Source organism: Antechinus flavipes, chromosome 1, assembly GCF_016432865.1.
Source record: "Antechinus flavipes isolate AdamAnt ecotype Samford, QLD, Australia chromosome 1, AdamAnt_v2, whole genome shotgun sequence".
In the NCBI taxonomy this organism is placed as follows: domain Eukaryota; kingdom Metazoa; phylum Chordata; class Mammalia; order Dasyuromorphia; family Dasyuridae; genus Antechinus; species Antechinus flavipes.
This window is the reverse complement of record NC_067398.1, coordinates 570154221-570180999: the sequence shown is the minus strand read 5'-3', so window position 1 is coordinate 570180999 and position 26779 is coordinate 570154221. Positions and strand designations below refer to the sequence as shown.

The 26779-nt window shown below is 30.6% G+C and overlaps 1 protein-coding gene across 1 annotated transcript in view; it reads left to right on the top strand.

The window, feature by feature from the left end:
• MMP16 (matrix metallopeptidase 16) overlaps positions 1-26779 on the top strand; it is a 406453-nt gene that overhangs the window by 311284 nt on the left and 68390 nt on the right. The window contains exons 5-6 of the mRNA XM_051970806.1: positions 3116-3277; positions 5152-5363. Of these exons, the coding sequence (XP_051826766.1) occupies positions 3116-3277; positions 5152-5363 (374 nt within the window). The remainder of the gene's footprint in view (positions 1-3115; positions 3278-5151; positions 5364-26779) is intronic.

The window sequence follows — 26779 nt, the reverse complement described above, 5'->3', positions numbered from 1 at the left end:
AAATGGCTTGTTACATCATTCATTTGTATCTCAGCTCTGACCCTTCCAGACATGCCTATGGATCTTTGCTGCCTAATGTGCTTAAGGAAGCTGTACTTTGAAAGTCTCCTTTTTCTCTAAATTTCTCATCCCATATCTTTGCCATCAAGAACACTTTTTCAGAAAGACAGGGAATAATTACCCATGATTTAAAACCAGTCCTAAGTTGTCATGAGAAATACAAAAATAGTTCCATAGATGTTAAAGGGGAAAAAAAAGCCACTTCTGCTAAGGGTTAGGTAAAGGACCTCAATGTAGAGGTAGTATTTGGACATAGCCTTAAAAAAAGAGTACAGGTGAAGATGGGTTTGGTGGGGCATATGTGATTTCTACAGGGAATAGCATAAACAAAACTACAAATGGGAGAATGGATGGGATATATTTGAAAAATGTTGAAAAGTCTAGTTTGACTAGAAGGAGGAAAATAAAAAAAGCAATTTTTGTCTAAATTACTTTCCTCAAAGTCACTTCCATATTTAATTGACTTTGTTTACTAAACGTTTCCTTTTATTACTCATAAAGTTCATTTGTACTGCATTAATTTACATCTTTTGCTTTTCTCATTTATAAGTTTTAAATGCCTTTCTTCGTTTATATTTTGATCTTTCTCCTTAAACTGTAAGCTGTATAAAGCTAAGAAAAATATATGTATATTTATATCTATATCTGCCTACACTTCTGTTCTTTACTATTATTTGCTATTGTGTTTTCTGTAGAGAAATTAAACAGAAATACATGAGAAATATTGAATTACATAAAGATTGTTACTTAACTGACAGCTATATCATTTGTATCTCTGGAGAAAAGTTCCGTTTTAGATCCTCCAAAAAATCTTTGGGTTTAGTCAATCCTTTATCATCTTCATAATCGAGTCCAAGATTCTCTTCAGATTGATTCATGAAAAAGAAAAAGAAAAAAAAAAATCTGCAAATTCAAGACTTACTCGTGTGAACTCTTCAGACTGCCCTGTGCTGGCCCAAATCAAATCACTCAAAGCAGCTTCAGAATGAAATGAATGGCCTTCAAATAAAAAAAAAATCCTATAATAAAGTCATAAAACTTTAATGTGGTGATAACAAGACTTTGATGATGGTGATAACTTAGATTTTGATTAGATCCCAAAAGTAGAAGTTATGAGTTCATTTGTATCTGGTTGTAGGCCAAATAAAATTGCCCCCACATAAAGATGTGCCTCTGTGTGTGCATATGTGTATGTGCCTGTATGTATATTATGGAAGAAATAAGCTAAATATATTTATTTTGCATATATATAGGAAATACATTTTGTATATGTATGTACCTATATAACCATATGTAAATATATATATGTAAATAAGCATGTAAAATATTTGTATTTTATATATGTGGATAGAAATAAATACTTATTTATATACACATATTATCTATCTATGTACATATATATTTATATTTGGTATACCAACTGACTTTATCTCTATGGGCCTATGTACAGAAGTGATTATAGATATAGATAGATAGATAGATAGATCTCCAGATCTATCTATCTATATATAAAATCACTTTTGTACATAGATCCATGGAAATACTCTCAATTGGAATATTAAAAATAAAGGCTCTTTTGACTTAAATACAAATAATGATAATTCCTGTCCCCCCAATAACCCAAAATTTGTTTGGAATTCATTTGAGTAATAAAAAACAGAATAGAATTTTTTAGAAATGGTTTTATTATACAAAGATGGTGGACCATATTTCATGATTTGTCCTAAGTAACCTTTATTGTATAAGTTCACCAGGTGGTGAGGTTGTTTCATCTGTATGTAGAAAGAAAAATTCCTGGAAAATATAAGTATTCAAGATTTAATAGTAAATTAGAAATGAGAATCAATAGCATCTAATCTATAATAAAATTCTACACATCTTTGTACCTTTACAGTATTATATTTCTTTTGGTAGAAGTATGGGACAAATTAACAAGGACAATTTGAATAAGTTAGGTGGTATGGAAAAGCCCTGGCAATATATAATTGGAAGAGTTAAAGTTGATAGTCTTGCGTAAGAGATGCAGAATACGCAAATGAGTATAGAATACTTAAGAAAGTGATCAGCAGTAGGGAGAGTCAGTAATGATGAGTAATTTTCTAAATCTTTATTTAATGGAAAATAAATTTTCTCTTTTATAATTCTCTCCTATATATATACATATATATATGCATGAAACTTAATAATAAAATTATATTTCAAAATATCTCATCTCACCTCCATATTTTTAATCCTGAAGAAAATATTTTTATGACTCTCAAGTCCTTATATACTAAAAACAACAACAACAACAACAACAAAAAAAAAAAACACATCAAAAACCCAACTTCGTTAGGAAAAAAAAACTTCATTTGTAAATAAATTTAATAATATCTGCTCTACTTATCTCAAAGGATTTTTATCAGTTTCAAATGATATAAAAAAGCATATGTAAATCCATTTTGAACCTTTTAAAATAGTATGTGGATACAAGATGGCATTGTGAGCCAGAAGCAACATGACAGAAGCTTCTCTAGAGAAACAATTACTCTTAGTATCCCCAGTTAGTGTAGAATATGACACATAGTGGATATTTAATAAATGACTATGGATGGAGCAATAGAAATAGAGTCAGTACAGCTCACTTTCAGATATCTCCTCAGATTCTTAATATATGACCATGGGAAATATATTCAACTTCTCTCAGCCTCGGTTTCTTCATCTCTAAAATAGCAAAAATTAAAGCACCTAATTTAGGGGTTATTATGAGAGTCAAATCAGTTTATATATATACATATATACATACATATGTGTGTATTTCACAAATATTGAAGCTTCATTTAATTATTCACTATTACTGAATTGAATATTATTAAATACTTTCAACCAAGATCCTTGATTTTGGTCAGTAGGAAAATAAATGACAAAATGATGCTTTTGCATTACAATATAGAACACTTCTTATTACCCTTAAGCTGTCTGTTATTGTTTAACTTTGGAATCACTTAATTGTCTTTTACAACACTTGTATAGTTAATTATAGTTAAAATTTTACTTCTCTTTTTCATTTACACAGGAAATGACCTCTTTCTAGTTGCAGTTCATGAATTAGGGCATGCACTAGGGTTGGAACATTCCAATGATCCTACAGCAATCATGGCTCCCTTTTACCAGTATATGGAGACTGACAACTTTAAGCTACCTAATGATGATTTACAAGGCATCCAAAAGATTTATGGTAAGTTGCTCTTTTATCAGGCCTTTGTTTGATTGACTCCACCCTGAAGTATAGACGCTCTTGTTGTTTTATCATTTAAAATGAGATATTTAAGTGTGTAGTGCAATACTGGAATAAACAGTACAGCACTTTGGGCAGTCATCTCAGGTGGCTTAATATATGGGTTCTGAGAAAGTCTGATTTTGATGAGGTCTGCCTATCTATTTTTTTCTATTCCACAATTTGTAATGGAAATTGCACCAAGGGAAAATATTTTTAGTATTAAAATAAAAATGCAAGAGTGCTTGATTAGGATATTCAGATAAGTAATAAAATAAGAATGGTAAGTTGTCTTTTTGAGAAGCTGAGACTCAAGCTCAGCCCTATCAGTTGATGTTTCAATAGTCTATTACTCATAGCTGCAGCATTATTTATGTTACATAAGTTGATGAATGTGACAAATTAACCTGGAAAATATATAATTACTAATACCCAATTTTGAATAATATAAAGTTGTAAAATATACATGGCTATATTTTTTCACTATCTCAAAATAAAGGCAATCACTTATATGGAAATATTTTAAATGGTAAGATTATACAAATGAGAGCAAATCAACTGTAAGTTTAAAAAAAAGTAGTACTGTTTTTTTTTTACAGTAACTTTTACTCCCATAGTATCATCATTGACCTTTCCAGATACATTTATTTCACCCATAATTGTTAAGAGCATGGCACATGTAATTTACATTACATGAATCTGTTTTGCTAAATTAATGGGGTGAAACTTTCATTCTTATAGTGCAAAGACATATCTGTGTTGTCTGCATGTTAATACACAGTGACTAGGAGATGTCATTTGCATTTTAAAGCAGTCTAGTTTAAATTCAATAATTTGTTTTGCATTAATTAGTTTTTTTCAACTTAAATGTCTCTGTGTTAAGTGCTGTTTCAGGTGAAAGTAGATTTTTTTTTCAAGGTCACAGTTCTTTCTGCTCTATATTGTTGGAGAAATCAAAATTAATGATAGGGGAAAAATGCGGATGTCATTGCCTAGAAGTTGAATATTTCTATTCTAAATATTAAAGTATATTCTTATGTATCTATGATGCTATATAATATGTGCCAAAGGATATTTCTTTAAAGTGGTTAAATGAAAGGTTACTCTTTCTCATGACCTCATGAATTAGTAGTCTAGACAGAAGGTCTACAACAGAATATCCTTCCCATAGTTTAAATACCAAGTGTTAACAGCTGTGTCTTTCGTTAAAAAAAAAAAAAAAAAAAAAAAATGAAAAGTGGCGCTCAATATCAGTGCCAAATTATTTGGTAAACTTTGGCTTGATTTAGAAGACTCCTTTCAAAAATTGTTTCAGAAAATTAATGTTTTGCTTCTGGCATTATAATCAATAGGTAACAAATTCAATATGCAAATGAAAGTCTTTTCCAGAAATACATTAAAGTATTTCAATAGGGACAAGATTTTAAAGTTGGAAAAGTTATGGTATTTGATCTAATACTCATGTTTAGTATGAGTTTGGGTCAGTAAATCTTTTCTTTCATGATTATTCACATATACTTGTCATATTTACTTGTTTAATTTCTCAGAATATGTTATATAGGTTTGTTGTATATAGTCCTTGGATAAACAGTGGAGAAGTTGTTATTGAAAACTAACAGATAAATTTTTATTACCCATTTCAAGAACATAGCATGGCAATTTAATATTAAACATCATTGTATATTCATTTTCATTTTTTCTTTATATGATCTTAAATACCTCTTAGATCACCTAGTTGGTATCCTCTGCTGATGAATAATTGTTCTCTGTAGCATATTTTCCAGCACTATTCCAGTTTTAAGTGAGCCCAAGCACTGTCCTCATGTTTTCAAAAGGTCCACCTGACAAGACCCCTCCACCAACAAGACCTCTACCAACAGTGCCCCCACACCGTTCTATTCCTCCGCTAGACCCACGGAAGAATGACAGGCCTAAACCTCCACGGCCTCCCACTGGCAAACCTTTCTATCCTGGAGCCAAACCCAACATCTGTGATGGGAACTTCAACACTCTTGCCATTCTCCGCCGAGAGATGTTTGTTTTCAAGGTAGGAATATGTGCCATTTTTTTTTTTCAACTTAAGAATTCTCATTCATTATAGCATCACCTTTCCTGCCCTCTTATAGTTGGAAAGTTTTTTTTAAAGGACCTTTTAAAAAATAGAGAATGAAAGAAACGCACATGTCTTAAATGTCTAGCAAAAGAAAATTGCTGTAGTGTTCTATTTGGGGAATGTATTTAAGTCAGCAGAAGCGTAATGCCTAGAAATTTGAGGGTAAGTAAGTAAATGCTGCATGTTGGGAAGAGATAAAAAAGCATAATTCAAGTCATGAATAGGAGCTAATAGGGATGATTTGGTTGGGAGCTTAGCCACTTCCAGGGGCTCAGCAGTCATTGTATCTTTGGTTTAGACATCTTTATAAGAATCCTGTAATTTCACTTTACAATTAGACCAAAACTTTGTGAGGAATATTTGACATCATATTATGATTTTATTGTAGATATTTACATTGAATGCTTGCAAATGACATTTTTTTTATGTTATCTGTTTTGTGGAAGTCTTTTTTTTTAAACAACTTTATTTTACTATTTGTCTGTGTGTGTTTAATGAATAAAAAATAAATAAATTAAAGCAAGGAATCCTATAAGTAGGATTTGTTTATCATGAAGAAGCCATAGTGATCTTGCCAAATCTTTTAGTTAATTTCTGGGAAACATTGTTTTCTTTGTCAATACTTCTAATAGCAAGTTGGATATTTCAATATTCTATCACCAGGCCCATGCTAGAAGCCTTTTCAGATTTACCAAAACTTATGGTCCACAGGCATAGCTTTCTAAAATCTAGAAAAATATCACAATATTGAAGTGTCAAGAGGATTGCTTTAATTGAAGATTTTATACTAAATGGAATCATTTTCTCCCACTAATATATATATATATATATATATATATATATATATATATATATATATATATATATATATATACATACATACATATATGGTTTTATGGAATTAATAGTTTTTTAAAATTCTGTATAATTGAAGTAGCTAGATGGTACAGTAGATAAAGTATTGTCCCTGGACTCAGGAGGGCCTAAGAATCCTTAGCCTATCCTTAAGCCCTAGCCTCAGATACTTAACAGTTACTATGTGACTTTAGGCTACTTAGTTAACTCCAAATTGCCTTGCAAAACAAGCAATCAACTTGATGTAACTTCATTATTTGATAATTCATTCTTTAATATTCTTAAAAAACTCATTACCTACAAAGAAATCTATAGTGAATATTTTTGTAAACAAAATCTCTAATCTGCAAATGAATAATCACTCCTTGATTAATCTATTTTTATAACTATATTTTTCAAGCTAAGTTTCACATAAAACTCTCTAGAGAAAATATTTTTGTAAAACATTGTTGAATACTATAAATAGCAGAATTGAATGTTGATAGGGCAGGACATAAAAGAAAAAGGCTCCAATGAGAATGCTATGTGTGTTTGGTAAGATAAATATTATGGGGGTAAATGTAGGATCTTGTAGGGTAGTGATAGCTAATAAAGGATATTTGAAAACAGGAAGGTTTTGGAATGGTAGGTAGTGTCATAGGGCATTTATTTCAGATATCTTTTCGAGGAATGGTGGTATTGATTATTGTTCCTAGAATTAAATATTGGAAAGGTGTAGTGATGGAGAAGAAGGTATGTATGAGGAATAGATTAAAAATGATGATATAGTAACTTCATGCTAGGTATGGGCTTATATTATAAAGAATTCTTACCAATTGGAATCTAAGTACCCCAGGGCAGGAACTGAATAGTGCAGCTAAAGATAAAAAGACATGACATGAAGGTTAGTGCAGTATAGTAATTAAATTCAGTCTTTTTCTTAGAGCATTATTTTTGTTTTTGCAATTTAAAGTCAATTTTATTCATATCATCCATTTAACACTTTCCATATTACTTATTGTATCTTCCTCACTCAATAGAAACATACAAAGAGAGATGATGAAAGATTGTAGCATTCCATGTTCCATGTTTCCTCAGAGAAATAAAAAGACATTTTCCTCCCCTAAATCTCTTTGGAGACCATTTTGGTCATTCTAATTTTGAAATATTTAGTGTTGAAGCATTTAGTGTTTTGTTTTTTCCATAATAAAAGTTATTATGTATACTGTTTTCTTGATTCTGCTTACATCATTTTGCATTAGTTCATATAAATTTTCTGCACTTTTTCTGTAGTCATAGTATTCATCATTTCTTACAGCACAGTAATGTTCTTTTAGATTCATATAGCTTACCTCTTTAGCCATTCTTCAATCAGTGAGGGTCTCCTTTATTCCCAATTATTTCTATCAACAAATGCTGCTAAAAATAATGCTTTTAGAAGCCTTCCCTCACCCCAACTCTTTCTTTCTTTATTGTTATCAGTGACTATCTGATAGCATATGCCTAGCAGTGTAATCTGTGTATCAACCATTATGGGTATGTTTGTGACATTCTTTGTTTAATCTGATTTCTAGAATGGGTATGTTAATTCACAACTCTGCTTGCAATGCACTGATATGCCTGTCTTTTTACATTCTTCCAATATTTCAAATTATTTTTATCTTTTCTGAGGTAATTGGACCAGACTTAGAGATAGAAAGACCATAGTTAAAATATAGCTGTAGCCATTTCTTGTGTATATCTTGGCATATTACATAATCTCACTCAGTGTCAGTTTCCTCGGTTACAAAATGGGGATCATAATAGCTTCTACTTTATAGAGTTGTAGGAATCTCCCTCCTTATTTCTTTATAGATTTTGAAGGGTGCTATATCTTTCATGGTATGTGTATGTGTGTGTGTGTGTGTGTGTGTGTGTGTGTGTGTGTGTATGTACCTATCCCTGTACATGTGTATGTATATCTATCTACATATGTATATACACATATGTGTATATATGATATATGTCTATATGTGTAATATGTATTCCCAATGTGAGTAGGTTTTCAGAACTACCAGTCTCCCTAAACCTTTAATGCCCATATCTGTTCTTCCTCAGTACCTCATTTGTATAGCATAATAATTATTTTTACCTTTTCCTAGATTGGTTTGTTTTTTAGAGTCAGATCACACTTATTTCTGCCTTGATCTTTCTTTTGAGCTCTACAATTATTGATGTCAATCTTAAGCATATGGAATAGATTTCCATGTAAAAAAATAAACAATTTTCCCCTAATTAAGTCCCTTGAAATTAATCTTTGATGTTGACTCTTATATGTTAAATTTTTTATTGAGTTCAGGTTTGGTTGAGATAAAGTCCTAAAAATCTGCAAGTTCATTGAATTTTTTTTCATCCAATATTATGATTAGTTTTGCTGGAGAGGATATTTTTGACCACAGCCCTAGTTCTTTAGATTTTAATAAATATAATTCTAGGATCTGTGGTCTTTTTATTATAAGTGCTGATAAATCTTGTACAATTCTATTTGTAGCTCCATCATATTTGAATTGGTTTGTTTCTTGTAGAATTTTCTCTTTGATATTGGGGATCTTTTCATATATTCAAGTGAATAATTTATTACTATAGGTAGATAGCGACTTTCTTCATCACAGAACACAGGTGCTACCATGTTTTTAATGTATATTATTTAGAAGTCATTTCTTTTTTTAGAAATGAGCAAACAACCTAGATATATTAATTGATTTGCCAAATATCACACATCTGGTTACAGAACCAACATTAAAATTAGATCTTTTCATATTACAAAATTACAGAAACTTGGATCTGCATAAGATAGGATAAGACAATCAAATTTACACACTTTAAGAATTCCCTTTGCAGTTTCTCCCAAACAAGATTTTCCTTGAAATATATATTGAAAGGAAACTTACTGAATTTAAGGCTGTACTCTCTCATCTTTTAATAGTTTTAGTTATTTGAAAATTTTTCCATAACCAAAAATTAAATCTACATATTCCCATTCCTGTGTTCTTTTGCTTTCGTCTCTTTCTTTCTGAAAAGAAAAAGAAGAAATACATTTTTAAAATGAGGGAAAAGGTTTTTCTCACTTTCTACTTCTTAATTCATAGTTCTCAGAAATCAAAATAAATTATAGGTTGCCTAGTCCTCTCCCTTCCTTAACCATCATTACATTTTGTAAACAAATAGGGTGAGGTCCACAAAGGTTACATGAGCTATTCAAAGAAACACATCTTACTTCAGAGTATGGATTCAAACTTACATTCTCTGACTCCAGATCATTAAAAAATACATCACTTTGTCTCTTATTGAATTTGTTTTTATAGTTAGGGATTCAGAATCATTTTTGTGTCATATCCAAATTCACAAATTCTGATGTTAAGTAAATGACAAGAATTAAAAGCTTCAGCTTTCAAGTTTTTAAAGGAAACAATATTGTGCCTTTGAATGTTTGAAAATTTTTACACATTAATATATTATGTTTATGGATTTTTTTCAAAATTATTTTGACCCAAACTGAAATATTAGAGAAGAATATCATTGTTTTCATTGGCATTAAGCACAGTGTCACAATTTCTACATCATGCAATAATGTGCATCTTCTAGAATAACAAAATGTGCTCTTATTTGTGATTGACAGCAATCAATAAGTAATGAAATGTCCTACTTACAGAAAATTTCCTGTGTACTCCTATGTATTTTCAAAATATAGATTATTATAATTTATTACAGGCAGTATTCTTTTCCTTTATTGAAAAAAAAAAAAAAAACAACCACAACAAAGTTCCTGACTTGAATGTAATGTGCATGAGGACATCTTATATTCAAGAAAAATCAATGATTTTGTCAAAACAACCAATTAAAGTTTCAATTTCTAAGAAGGACCTGAAATGCTTAATTGGATGCTTTCTATTTTTTTTCTTTCAAGAAGAATAGTAAATAAATTTGAAATGAAAAAAAGAAATAGTTTAAAAACTGCTTTTCTCATAATAGGTATCCATGATTAAATGGCACTGAAATGCCTAGTGGAGAAAAAAGAAAAAGAAAACCTAAACAAATTCATTATTATTTATTTTGTCTGCTTGAAGACAAACAACTTTTGATTGACTTTCTTCTCATTTAATATGCCTAATTAGTTGTTTGTTTGTTTTTGGCATCAGCCAAAGTTTGATATTATCTGATCAATTTCATAGGTTTTGGGAGTTTTTGTGGAGTTTTTCCCTCCTCCTCTCCCTCTTTGGAAAAATAAGACATGCTTTGATTTCAGCAGTCAGTTTGTATATGCCAGCATGTATTTGTATGTGAATGTGTGTGTTATTTGTGACTGTAACTTATTGAAATGACATTCTAAATTCCTTTTATGCAGAGCCTATGTGATGATGCTTCTGTGTTTATGTTTTCAAGCACTAGTTGTTCACAGAATGTTCCTATTAGTGTTATCTCTACATGAGGGTTTTGTTGTTATTAGCTGAATAAAGAGTAGTTTCTTTACACAATGTTTCATATAATTAAAAAAAAATCATTAGATATCATTGTCGATCATTGACCTATATTGAACATATCTTCAAAAACAGGTCTTTTCATAAAGGAAAAGTGAGGTAAAGCTCTAAAATCCTATTTTTTTTTTTTACTCTATGTATTTAACCACCATATATGATAGAAAAACTTCTCATATTTTCCAGCTTGTAGTTTTGTTTTTTAAAATCTCTTATTTATCTCTATTTTTCAGTTAAGAATAGCATCTTTAATAGATAATATTTAACTTAAATTAATTATAATTTATTTTTACTGACTAGATAGTACTTCTTCTGCATGCTTTCTTCTTTTTTTTTTTTTTTGCATTTTTCTCAACTTTTCAAAAACTTTTTTCTTTAACTTGTATGTTCTCCCTATATTTACATATTTATTTTGTGAGCAAGATTGGAAAAAAGATTTTTCTGTCTAATGCTATTTTTACAAAATGTATGTTTAACACTAAGTTTTGGGTTTCACTTTTTTTCTTTCCTCTCCATATTCATTATATGTAACCTATTCTGAATACCTTTATAGACTCCCTTGACAATATCACTTTAATTTATGATAGCTTACATTTACTTCCCCTTTCACTCTCATCTCTCTCATCTTTTTATTTCCTTAATGGAATTTCTCATCACCTTTCACCGAATCTTGTGGTTACATCTTAACTGACCTTTCTCCTTCCAACATATCATTTTTTTAAAATCTTACTTCCAGTTTGTTGTGCACTTTACTTTCAGATAAATCTTTCATAAAGATAGCTATCTTAGTCTTATTTGGGGGGAAAATAAGGACACCCCCTACTTACAGCCACAAATCTAAAGTGTTTTCTCTTATGTAGTAGAGTGAACTCACTCTAAGAATTTATTTTTTCCTTAGCACAAATCCACCAATCTAGTTTATTTGGAGGGGTTGTTGCTTTTTGACTAGGTAATTGGGGTTAAGTATCTTACCCAGGATCACTCAGCAAGGAAGTAGTAAGTGTCTGAGGTCAGAGTTAAACTCGGGTCCTCCTGACTCCTGGGCAGGTGCTTTATCCACTGTACCATCTGCCAGTGTGCCAGTTTAAGAAGACTAATCTCAGTGTCCAAATTAGAAAAAAAAGTTGTACATTTTTTTAACTTGTTTTCTCTGCTTTCCCAAAAGTTTTCTCTTCTCCTTTTCACTAATATCTACCTTACCCATTTATGAGTTTTAGCTTTCCTTGAACCCATCCCTAATTTCTGTAACCTATATTGATGTTTCATTTCTAGGAATTCCCTCAGTTTAAATCATTTATATGCTTCACACTTAATATCTTAAGAACAAAAGTCATATTTTAATGAGATTTGAGTTTTTATAAATAGTTTATTTTTATAAACTTCTCTTTCTTTGGATGTGTCACATGTAACATAAGTCACATGTTGCATAAACATTTAACTAAGCATCTTCCAAGTAGGGACTTGCACTCAAAAATAATATATACATATATATATATTCACTGGTGTGAAAGATAAGAAATATGAAATAACTGAATTTGCCAAGTATGTATTTTGATACATATATTTTTTCTTGATTTGATAATATATAAATCTCTATTTAATAGATACTTCTGAAACTTGGTAATAAGAAAAAAAGTAACTGAAACAATTAATCTTTAGTTCATTTATCATGAGATATTAGAAATTCCAGAAAAAAATTCATCAGGATCTTTAAATTGTCTGAAATTAGAGAAGGCATTTGAAAATGAAGCTGAATGTTACCATGTCTGACAGATATCGGGTTATTTTATGAAGCAGTGTTTGTGACCGGGTTATATTAGAACAATAATGCTAATCAGGGTTTTAATGAACATTGTGGGAAAAATCTGAGTTCCCTGTCTCATGAAGAAAAATATTAGTAATTAATGATTTTATCATCATAGGGGCTCTCAGAGTATGGAAGATTCCTCCAACAAAACAGATTACAATTTCTATTTGAGGTAGTAGATAAGTCCTAAATTGGAGTCACATTGCATAAATTTGACAAAAGTTATATATCTAGTAGTTGTCTGCAGCCAGGTATGAAGCCAGCCTTCTAGACTCCATGGTTAATATTCTATTCTCTGGGCATCATGCTTCTGGGGGATTATAATATCAAAAACCTAAACAAAAATTTTAATATTTACTTTGGAGAATATAAAAATAAAATATATTGCTTCTTTCTTTTTTGCCCTGAAGTCTTGTTCTTACAATTACTAATAAATTTACTGTGCTTTAACAAGAACTTGATGAATGATAACCATCTACTTAATTCTAAAAGGAAATCCTAGCATGAAGTGTTCCCATAACAAGAGATTATTCAAATTTCAAGTATTACCTTTGCTTACATGTACAGTATACTTATTGCATGTATTATGTTCATATAACTGAGGAAAGAACTAAATTCAATTTTATTTCACTAAGGTAAGAGTATGGTTTATTGTACAAAAAAAAAGACCACAAAGGCAAGAAAATCTATACATTTTAAAAGCAATTTCTTCTTTTGGAGTTGTAATCCTTTGTCCCTTATTCTTTTTTTTCTCCAAACCTACCTGCTTACATCTTCTATAACTAATCTAGATTAAATCAAAGGACAACCATATTTAGTATCCTCTTACTACTTATTTAATTACTTTAATAAACATTGCTTAGTTCTCCTTGTTATGGTATTTTCTTGAAGGTTTTTTTTTCCCCCATCTAACAGTTTTACATTTATATAAAATTGTATGTAGTAAGATTTAATTAAGAACGAAAATGTACTTTTTATTTCATATATATATATGCAAAACACAAAAAAAACCTTAAATTCTAGAGCTAGAAGAGATTCTTTAATCTAAGTCCTACTTTAATAAGCATGTGGAAAATTTCATAAAATCAAAACAGATTAACTTCACATATCCAATGCAGTGCTCTCTAAGTAAGCAACAAATATAACTAATACCAAGTAATAATTTTTCAATTTTTTTTGAAAAACAGTATTATTTATATTTCACTTAACAATTTATAGAGGTTATAAAATAAATAGAAATCATGGTGTCTACCTTAAAAAAACTAAACATTTTCTTGGGGAAGAAATCCTAAAATAATTATCATTGTAATTTAGATATCATCTAGTTAAATAGTAGTAATAATAATAATTGACATTTATTTGACATTTTTAAGATTTTCAAAACTTTAAGCTTTTGGAGCCCTTTACATACATTACATTTTAATCCTCACAATAATCTTATGAAATTGGTCTTTTATCATTATTCCAATTTTACAGGTTAGAAAGTGAGTTTCAAAGAAGTTAAATAACTTTCTATTAGTCAAAAAAAAATACTAGAAATGCAATATGAAACCAGGTCTTCATGAGTCTCAACCCAGCTTGTTTATCTTCTATTTAATATTTCCTACATTATATAAATCTACAATATCCCTGAAAAATTATTTTCCATGTTTAAACACCACCAATAATAACTCTCCATCAGACAAGAGAGTATATTCTGTTTGGCTGCATCTAATAAGTCATTAGTAAAGTATTCCTTGAAATACTTCATGACAGAGCCAAAAATTATGTTATCTAATATTCTGCCCATAAATCATGCTTCTACCCTCTAGGTTTAAGAATAATACATGGCCAAGAAAATTCAGATAAATTAGGGCATTCAGTCAGTCATTAAAATGAAACTTTAGGACCCTATTCAATGTGGGCCAAAAAAAAAAGGGGGGGAGATAAATATAAACTGATCAAAGAAAGACAGAAAAAGTCTTATGAAGGAATATGAGGTATGCTCTATATACAACAAATGGATAAGATGATGATAGTCATAACCATTAAAATTTTAGAATTAAACCCTTCTCCATGAAATATCAACTTGAATTCATATTGAATAACTTTAAGCATAGTATTACTAAACAATTATGATAGCAATAATTTTAATATAATGTATTATTTCTTGCTCCTAAAGTTTACTAAGTCCTGAGACTTATAATTTAATGTATTTTAATATAATTATACTGAAGTATAAAATAATTTAGCATGACATTAATTTTATAATTCATTTTTAAAACTTCTGAGTAGACACAGCAGGATATGAAATTAACCTCAATGTAACTTGAAAACTTGTTAAGTCACTTCAGTCATGTTTTATTCCCCATGTTCCTATTTGGGTTTTTCCTCAGCAAAGATACTGGAATGGTATTGGAATCCTTACTAACTGCTAACTAATTAGAGTTGATCTAATCTTACAAGAAGATTTTGGCCAGAACCTGAAACAAGGTACTAAGTAGAACTAATTAATACAAGGCTTGTGTTTGCACCTTTACTCATTGGAGTTCACAAGTATGCCAGCTTCACAAAGTAAACTTTGTACCTTTGTGAGTTCACACCTCCCTTGAAGCTCTTTGGGCCAGAGAGCACTATGGGAAAAAACCCATAATCCCTCTCTCTCGTATCCCACAATTCCTCCCTCTTGTATAAAAGAAACAGACACAGAGCACTTTGGGAGATTTCACCGGAATGACATGAAGAGTGGAACTGGCTGGAGGCTGAAGAAAGCACAGGCAGAGGCTGAAGGACCAGACCTTTGGATTTGGTGACATTCGGAGAGAGCTCTTGGAACCAAGCAGAGAGATAGGCCTCTAAGCTAACCGGGCTATATTGGAGATAATAAAAGATCTGAACTCTTATCACCTGGCTGTGATTTGAGAAGAAAAAGCTCACCACATTTTGGTGCCCGAACAGGGACTGATTCAGATCCATCTGAACTAGATCACAACAGAATGGTTTGCCATTTCCTTCTCTATTTTACAAATGAAAAACTGAGGCAAATAGGGTTAAGTGACTTGCCCAGGGTCACATAGCTAATAAGTATCTGATGCTTGATTTGACCTCAAGTCCTCATGATTCCTGGTCCAGTACTCTTTCCACTGCACCATCTCGGTGTCCTAACTCAACTACATGGACATTAAAGAAAGATTGCTTTTCAAATTATTTTCTTCAATGAATTAAATTAAAAATTATTTTGGTGAAAGGATCACAAAAGTGTATTAATGACAAAAAACAAAACAAAACAAAATCCCCAACTAAATCTCAGAGTAAGGTACCATCAAACGTACATTGAAACATTTTTAACTTTATGCTACCAATATTTTAACACATTTTACTATTCATAATTATTGAACTTGGTGCTATGTTATAAAGGAGTTATAAGGAAATTATTGCTAAGCTGTTTCAATAAAAATGTTTTTCTTTATAAAATAATGACATCAAATAATTTGAATTTTTCGTGAAACAATTATATTTTTTTTATTAATTGATTATCAATATTCTGTAATTTTCATTTGTGGTAAAGATTTATACATAAAAGAATTTAAATTATTCTGAAGATGTTTCAAACCTGAATAAGATGAATAAATTTAATTTTTTTTAATTATGTGAAGTACTAATGTTTTGTGGCCATTTTGGTCTTGTGATGTATATGATCATATTGCAAGAAGGTGACAATAAGGAACTCAGAAGAATTGAATTAAAGATATTATCAAAGATTGCAAGACATTGTTTATAAAAAATAGAGCTAATCATGTAAGAGAATGAAGGATAACAGCTGGACATCCTAAATAATCCAGTAATATATTGCCTTTGGAGGTCAGGAAAAAGCAAGCAAAATCTCAGAGTCTTTGGATGGGTTGCTTGCATCAAATTTTTGAGAGAATATAGAGAATCACATATAGTGGGCAAACAAGGAGGCTTTGTGATCCACGTATTTTGAAAGGGTTCTAAAATGACAAGAACACATATGCCTATATTTAAATATGTATTGAATGCTCTAATTATTTTATAAAGAATAATTAAATTTAATTTAAGCAAATGAAATTGTCTACTCTGTTGAATGGGCTGATTACTCTAAAAACCATGGATTCTTTCTCTGTTCTAATATTCTTTGTAGCACAATTTCCCATGTTTTAATGAAAACTTTTAATGTGAATTGATTGGTGATATATTTTGTGTACTGGTGTGTATTCACTATTATAAATTTCATTTTGTATGAAAATTGAATTAGACATAGAATCATTGTTTGCTTTTATACAAATCACTTTAAAATTAGCTAAATTAAAATCTTTTCTTTCTACTTAGCAACATAGTTCCTTACTAGCTTGAAAATGTGACAGTTTCTAAATATTGTTTGTCAGAAATGTGTGTTTTTATTCTCTTGGTTTTAAATAACTGTCACAATCCATCATTTTTATTGATGCTTTTTAAAAAATAGTCATTTATATTCAGAGTTCAGAATTTAGAGAATTTTAGCATAGATTCAAATTCATTAAATAAGTATAATTTCATTGTTATGCTTATACAAATTAGTCTGAAAAAACTCCAAATTTCTTATATTTGTTAATGCTGAAAAATGTATAGAATGTTTTAATTTATTGTGAATAAATTGATTTTATTTTATATGTATTTAATATTTAATTTAAAGCAAAAATTCTGTGAATTTTTGAAAAGCAAAAATACATCCTAGCACCATCCTCCTAATCTCTCTTTGCTTCTCTTATTATGTGGACTTTATTTTAAAGAAGGTCTATTCTTCTAAATATCTTAGAAGATCTTTTTTTTTTCCTCAAGAGGTTTTTCATTCAGAGTGATATGATTGGAATCAACCAGAAATCACTGCAAGATGTGGAAGGTATAAAAAGTAAGCAATTACATAGAGCTAGTAGCAAGAAAAAAAATGCAAATTGTTGAAGAAAAAATGATTATGGATATTTGCAATAGTTCCATTCAATAATTTTCATCCCTACTTGGTCCACAAAATAAATTATGTTTCTTTTTTCCAATGATAAAATGGCTAGTAAAAGAATCACATTTAAGCTGAAACCTCTGATATTTTAGTTTTTGTCTTTTTTTTTCCTTTTCAGAAAATTAAACTTCTAGGGTGGTTTACCATACTCCTACTAGCAAAATAAATGACATAATAAATATTCAAATGGATATGCATCTTCATTGATTTATGGGTTTACAAATTACCAATGCTTATCTATTTTGTGCAACTTTTATCCACATCTTCAAAAAAGTTTGTCCAGTTGATGTTCTGGAAGCTTTCTGTACTTCCTCCTGCCATTTACAATAGTACAATGGATTAATCTGGCTTTCATCTCTCATTCCTCACTTTTTGACACTTTACAGCCCATCTTTTCTCTCTGTCATACAGTGCTTTGATGACTATACTTATTCTTTTTCTTTTTTTGGAGTTTCTTAGTATTATATAAGGGCAGCTAGATGGTATAATGGATAGAGCACTAGCCTTAAAATCAGGGGAACTAGCCTTTATGAGTTCAAATCTGACTTCAGATACTTATACACTATGTGTGCTGGGCAAGACACTTAACCCTGTACACCCTAGTTTCTCATTTGTAAAATGATCTGGAGAAGGAAATGGCAAACTATATTAATATTTTTGCAAGAAAACCCCAAAATGGGTTCATGAAGAATTGTGTACAACTGAAACAATTGAACAACAGTAGTTACATGTTACAGCCTGCTCACATCAGCCATCTCACCTTTTCATAACCTCATTCCCTTTCAGCAATGTAGACAAAATGTTAGTACATTGCAGAATGGGTTTTTGCTATCTTAGGCAGATTGAATAAATAAAAGTTTTTGGAATTTCCTGGAAATTATCCAACCCTCTCCCATTTACATTCCCATTTCAATTCTGGGTCTGCTTACTGTCACACTGTTTTATCTGTTTCAGAGATATATACAATTTGATCTTTTCTCTGTTAATATATAGATCAAATTTCATAAAATATTAAATATCTACAAGGCTTTTCTATGTCTGAAGCGTGATGTAATCACCACAATGTTTTAACAATTAATTTACTTTGTTTATTTTCCTGTATAAAATTATTACAGTTGATATTGATGTCATTTCTATGTTCTATTTACCTTTATAATTTGTTTTTCTTATTTAGTTGTTTTTTTTTAATTTTCCATAGGTTGCATGTAACAACATTTTTTAAACATTTGTTATTAAAATGTTGATTTCCAAATTTTCTCCCTTTCTTTCTTTCAGCTCTCACTTCTCAATGAGAAGACAAGTGATTCAAAATAGATTATATACATGTAGTCAAACAAAACATTTCCATAATCATCATGTTGTGAAAAAAAGATAAAAAACCTCTCAGTAAAAATAAAGTTTAAAAATGTATGCTTCAATCTATGTTCAGGAACCATCAATTCTTTCTCTGAGGATGGATAGCATTTTTCATGATAAATCTTTCAGAATTGTCTTAGATCATTGTAGTGCTGAGAATTGCTTAGTCATTCACAATTCATCATCTAGATGTTACTTTGAAACAATACATTTCACTTCACATCAAATTATGTAAGTATTTCCTGGTTTTTCTGAGAGCATCCTGCTTATCATTTCTTAAAGAACAATAACATTCCATCACAGTCACATATTAATTTAGTTTGGTTTTTTCCCATTCTCTAATTGATGGGAATCTCCACAATTTTCAATTTTTTGTCTATCCCCAAAATGAATTTCTTTAGATATTTTTGTATATATAGATCCTTTCCCCTTTTTAAAATCTCTTTTCTGATATAGACTTAGTAGAAGTATTGCTAGGTTAAAGAGTATACATGGTTTAATAACCCTTTGGACATATTCCAAATTGTTTTATAGAATGCTTGAATTAGTTGCCAATTCTACCAACAGTGCATTAATATTTCATTTTCTCCATATATACTCCACCATTTATCATTTTCCTTTTCAGTTCTATTAGCCAATTTAAGAGGTACAAGGTAGTACCTCAGAGTTGTTTTCATTTACATTTCCCCAATCAATAGTGATCTAGAACACTTTTTGACGTTGCTTTATATAGCTTTGATTATTTTATCTGAAAAGTCTTCATTTCTATTGATCATAAATCATCTGGAAAATGCCTCTAATTTTTATAATTTTGATGCAGTTCTCTTTATATTTGAGAAATGAGGCTCTTATCAAAGAAAATTGCTTCAAATATTTTCAGTTATTTTTCCAAACTATATTTCCCTCCATCTTATTTCCCAGCTCATTTATTCTATTGTCTCTCTCCTTTTATCTTGTCCCTGTTCAAAAAGATTTTGCTTCTGACTACCCCCCAAAAAATCTTACCTTCTTTCTATTATATCCCTCTTTTCTTATACCCTTTCTCTCCTACTTTCTTATAGGGTAAGGTACATTTCTATACCCAATTGAGTATGTATGTTATTACCTCTTTGAGAAAACTTTGATGAGAGTAGGGTTTGCCTCATTTTGCCTTTCCCTTTTCCTTTCTCTCAGTACATTCCTTTCTCACCACTTAATTTTAATTTTTTGGATATTATCCCTTCACATTCAATTCATATATGTGTTCTCTGTCTAAATATTTTCCTTCTAATTACCTTAATAATAAGTTGTTATGAGTTACAAGTATCCCCTTGCCATGTAGGAATGTAATAGGTTAACCTTATTAAGTCCCTTATGATTTCCCTTTCTGCCTTACTTTTTTTTATTTTAATTTTATTTTATTTAATAATAACTTTGTATTGACAGAATCCATGCCAGGATAATTTTTTACAACATTATCCCTTGCACTTGCTTATGTTTCGATTTTTCCCCTCCCTCCCTCCACATCCTCCCCAAGATGGCAAGCAGTCCTATATATGTTAGATATGTTGCATTATATCCTAGATACAATACATATTTGCAGAACCGAACAGCTCTCCTGTTGCACAGGGAGAATTGGATTCAGAAGGTAAAAATAACTCGGGAAGAAAATCAAAAATGCAAATAGTTCACATTCGTTTCCCAGTGTTCCTTCTTTGGGTTTAGCTGTTTCTGTCCATCATTTATCCATTGAAACTCAGTTAAGTCTCTTTGTCATAGAAATCAACTTCCATCAGAATACATCCTCATACAATATCATTGTCGAAGTGTATAATGATCTCCTGGTTCTGCTCATCTCACTTAGCATCAGTCCATGTAAGTCTCTCCAAGCCTCTCTGTATTCATCCTGCTGGTCATTCCTTACAGAGCAATAATATTCCATAACATTAATATACCACAATTTACCCAGCCATTCTCCAATTGATGGGCATCCATTCATTTTCCAGTTTCTAGCCACTACAAACAGGGCTGCTACAAACATTTTGTCTGCCTTACTTTTTTATATTTTTTTGAACACTGCATTTGAAAGTCAAATTTTCTATTTAGTTGTGGTCTTTTTATCAAGAATGCTTCAAAGTCCTCTGTTTTATTGAAGATCCATTTTTCCCCTGAAGAATCATACCCAGTTTTGCCATTGTTTGAACAAACAACATGATTCTTGTTTGTAATCCTAGCTCCTTTGCCCAAAATATCATATTGTAAGCCCTCTGATCCTTTAATATAGGAGCTGCTAAATCCTGTTATCCTAACTGTGAATCCAAGCTGCTTTCAATATTTTCTTCTTTGCCTCAGAGCTCTGGAATTTGGTTATAATATTCCTGGGAATATTAATTTTGAGATCTCTTTCAAAGGTGATTATTGGATTCTTTTAATTTCTATTTTACCTTTTGGTTAAAGAATATCAGGGCAGTTTTGCTTGATAATTTCTTTCTTTTTAAAAAATAAATTTACTTAAAACAAATAGAACATTAAAAAACTAGAAAACAAAACAATATTGCCATGTACACAGTAGAACATAAAAGATGATTCCAAATATAAAACAAATTTTCATTTCAAAAAGCCTATATAATAAATACTTTGTATTGTGTCAAAAGCTGTCCAGTGTGTTTGCTTCCTTTTAGGTTTCCTTTTGTTCTCTGCTCTGTACTTTTTACTTTATTCTTTTTTCCCCTTTCCTCCCACCCAATCTCCCATATGAAGGCTTCAATTAAAAGTAGACACATGTATGTGTATAAATATAAATAGATAGATCGTGTATGTGCACATGTGTGCCTGTATGTATACATGGGTGTACAAATGCATGGATTTCTATGATTATAGAGATATTTTTGCATATATATTAATATACATTTATGTAAGTCTGAACTATTTTTATTTGTACTCTGTTTCTCTAAAGGTGGATAACAACATCCTTTATTAGTCTATGTCTTTGCATATTTTTCTAAATCCACCAACTCTTCATTTCCTATACCACAGTGATATTCTAACCTTATACTATCTAGTTATTTTAAGTTGTACAAAACAACATTGATTAATGTGGCTGACATATAATGATATTCCCATATTTTTCTCTCTTTTGATTAAATCAATTTTTGCTTTTATTTCGACTGGGAACAATAATGATTTTCTTTGCTTTTTTTTTGCTTCATAAATTCTACTTCTGATTATTATTATTATTATTATTATTATTATTATATTTGTATGTGTCTCTTATTTCCTATCCCTGCTGGCTTCTCTACTTTACATTAGAAAAAAGAGTTGTTTATGAGGTAGTTCTATTTAAGCTGAACCTTGAAGGAAGCTGGGACTTTCTAGAAGTAGATGTGAGGAGGGCAGTGCAGGTGATGGGATCTTATATACGGTAAATATCTAGCAGGCTAGTTTGATGATCACATAAAATGCTGTGGTGTAATAGATTAAAGTAATTTGAAAAGGTAGGATAGAAGTGGATGCTAAAGGGTTTTAAATGACATATTTGGAATTTTTTTATTATGCAGGCAAAAAAAAAGTAACTAAAATTTCTTGTACAAGAGAGTGATGTGGTCAAACTTGTGATTTTTCTTCATCCTTATTTTTTTCCATACTTTTGTTGAAGTCAACTAGTGTCAGGTTGTATATTGATTTGTCCTAGAATGTATAAAGTTCTTCACATAATTTTTTTCCACATCACCCTCAGCAACTCTTGTTGATTCTATCAGTACATCAATGTATGAGGATCAAAATTATTAAGAAATAGTATATCTTCTCTTCTTTGGGAATAGAACAATATCCACTCTATCAACTCCTTTCTTTGCCTCTCAAAAGAGGATTTCTGTACTATTCCATGTAACTGCAAATTCCTTCTTTCTTCCATCTTAATTTATAGTAATAATATCAAGATTGATAGTCAACTTTTCTAGGAATTTATCTATATTGGTCATTGCACAAGAACCTCACATTTCAAATTATCTCTAATCAGATTAACATTTTTCAATGATTTAAAAACTCTATAATAATTTTCTTAATGGTCTATCTGAGAAACCTGAATTTTTGAAGAGAATGTTTAGAGTAATGTTCCAGGTAGATGATACTCCTATCATTCTTTGTCCTGGTCAGAACATACCTCTCCAATATATTATAATGGAAATTCTTTTTTCAACTATGTCCTATATTAAGTAATGTCTGAGCTTCTCTGAAATCACTTCAACTCTGAAAATCACCTCTGTCTTCTCATTTTCAAGGATTCCTTCATGATTCAAGTCAAATTCCACCTTTTATAGAAGGATTTTGTCATCTTCCCCCACTCCCTACCCTTAGAAAAGGGTCATTAGAATCTATGCTTTTGAAATTACTTTCTGTCTTTCATATATCTACCTACTTATGTACATTTTTCTCCTCTTTTATAATGTAGAACTCCTTGATGATACACCTTTTTTTTTTTGCTTTCTAATTCCGTTAGCATTTAGTATAGTGTCTGTCACATAGTAAAAACTTAACATCTTGACTGACTGAAGTGCTTTATTACAATTGATTATAAATTGATCACCTTTTAAGTCGTATTTTTTTTTTGAATATGTCCTATATGCTATTTTTTTTAAGGCCCAAGTTTGACCACATCACTCTCTTGTACAAGAAATTTTAGTTACTTTTTTTTTGCATGCATAATAAAAAAATTCCAAATATGTCATTTAAAACCCTTTACCATCTACCTCTATCCTACCTTTTCAAATTACTTTAATCTATTACACCGCAGCATTCTATGTGATCATCAAATTAGCCTGCTAGATATTTACCATATATAAGATCCCATCACCTGCATTGCCCTCCTCACATCTACTTCTAGAAAGTCCCAGCTTACTTCAAGGTTCAGCTTAAATAGAACTACCTCATAAACAACTCTTTTTTCTAATGTCTTGAATTGCCATTAATTAAAATTTACTTTGCTGATATATTATATTTATTTAATTGTGAATATATATAGATTACAGTAAAAATTTGTCCTCTTGAAGGCATGAGCTATTTTCCTTTTTGTCTATGTTTCCTTAAAAGTCAGTCAATAAACATTTATTAAGCACCTAATATGCAATACTTAATTCTACTAGGCACTGTTGCTAGAGGCAAAAGGCAGTTCCTGGCTTCAAGGACTTCACAACCTAATGGGAGAAACAAGCAAACAAATATATATGAAGATATATACAAAAGTAAATAGGAAATTAAAAGAGGGGGATAGGTCTTAGAATTAAGAGTGATTGGGAAAGGAGCATTTTAGGAAGATGGTGGAGTAAGTCAGAAAATTCCAAGCTCTTTAGATTTCCCCAACAAACAAAACAAAATTGTGCTTCAGGGTGAACATAGACCAGTAAAAAACTATTAAGACTCAGGACAACCCCAGAAGACCAAAAAAAAAAAAAAAAAAGAAAAAGAAAAAGAAAAAGAAAAAGAAAAAGATTCCCGAACTGAGCAGGTGATTATATATATATATATATATTATCTTCAGGATAGTATCACCAAAACAGATAGTGGGAAGGCCTTGGACTAACTAGTTCCAAGGTAGCCTCAGCCTAAACCATAAGAATTTTGATTTTTTCTATAGCCTGGAAAATCAAGGGTCTGAATCTGGGAAGACTGAAGGAATCTTTGATGATTAGGAAAGCCAGGCCATTTGTGCTGCAAAGACTGACTCTAGGTGAGAAGGAATCGGCACACCAAATGAGTGCAAAAGCAGTGAGATAGGCATGCTTCTGGCTTTGGGCACTTGCAAAAGAATAGTTTTTGGTTTGGGGTTCCAGGTCAGATGAGAGAGCTGAAGTGAAGCCAGTAGCCCCATCTTCCCCAGCCCATAATTAATGATGTAAGCATTAATAGTAATCATTAAAAAGCAATGGAATGAGCAAAATGTAAAGAATGAAAAAAAAAAGAAAATGTGAAACATAACACAAATAGCAGATCTATAGAACAGATAAAGAAGAGAAAAAATAAGAATAATTGGACTATTTGAAAGTTGTGACAAAAACAAACACCTTAACACAATAATGCAAGAAATAATCAAAGTAATTTGTTCTAAAGTGATAGTTTATAAAGAGAAAGTCCCAATGAGGAAAAAAAAATCTACAGATCACCACCTCATAGAGATCTTATATGGAAAAGACATAGTAATATCCTTGCTATTTGCTATTAGCAATAGCTAATATTGCTATCCTTGCTAAAAGGCATAGTAATATAAAAAATTCTACAATAACCAAAAAAAAAAAAAATTCAAATATTCTGGAGTTGCAATGAGAATTGTACAGGATTTATCAGCAGCTACAATAAAAGACCACATTTAAATTTATTAAATTTATATAAATTTTATATAATTGTAAATTATTTATATACAATTTATATACTTTTATATTGACAATCTAAAGAATTAGGCCTACAGGCAAAAAATATATGTAGCAAAGTTAAAATTGACATTCAACAAATTTGCAAATTTCCAGAACTTTGTCTCAACCAAACTTGAACTCAATAGAAAATTTAATATATAAGAGCAAACATCAAAGATTAATTTCAAGGGACTCAATAAGGACAAATTGATTATGTTTTTTACATGGAAATGTAATCCATATGTTCAAAATTGACATCAATAATTAGGTAATTCTAAAAGAGATGGGAGAAAAACTGAAGTATAACATGAAAGGTACAACACCCTCCAAAATATATACAGAAATAAGGGGGGAGGAAATATGATAAGGTGGGGTTCAGAAAAGTATGTTGATTTATGGTTGTAGGACAAGATGTTTAGATAAGTAGGAAAGGTATAAAGAGGGAGAAAAAGGTGGCACAGGATAAGGTGGGGTGTGGGATGAGATGTATAGATTAATAAGAATGGAATAAAAAGGGATAGTAAGAGTGGGGGAGAAGATAAGGGAGGGATTCATGGGTGGGCAGAAGTTAAGTAATAGCAAGGCTTGTTAAGGAGTAGAATTAAAGTAGAAGAGTTAGTAGGGATAGGAAATAGAGATCTACAAACACAATAACAAGGATCAGGAGTAGAATTCATTAGAAAAAATGTAGGGGTAGGAATCATTGATCTCAGATGAAGTCAAATTTAAAGATTCAATCAAGAAATAAATCTACATTATATATAGCCATATTAATATCATTTTAGATGCATGTCTATATGTTTGTAAATGTCTATGTATATATGTATGTATATATGTATATGTATACATATAAGTGTATGTATGTATGTAAAGATATATGTATATGGGGGATGAACATGTATATGTATCATCTTATTGTTGAAAAAAGCCAACTCCATCACAGTTGGTCATCACATAATTTTGTTGTTTATGTGTACAATGTTCTCTTGGTTCTGCTCACTTCATTTAGCTCTAGTTCATGTAAGTTTTTCCAGACTTTTATGAAATTAGCCTGGTCATCATTTCTAATAGAACAATAATATTCCATTACATTCATATACTATAACTTATTCAGTCATTTCTGAACTATGGGGCATCCATTAAATTTACAGTTCCTTGCCACTACAAAAAGGACTGATACAAACATTTTTGCACATATGGGTTCTTTTCTCTCTTTTATGATCTCTTTGGGATACTGACCCATTAGAGATACTGATGGATGAAAGGTTAAACACAGTTTAATAACCCTTTGGGCATAGTTCCAAATGCTCTACAGATTTGTTGGATTATTTCACAACTTTATCAACAATACATTAGTGTCACACACCTGTCAGATTGGCTAGAATGACAGGGAAAGATAATGGGGAATGTTGGAGGGGATGTGGGAAAACAGGGACACTGATACATTGTTGGTGGAATTGTGA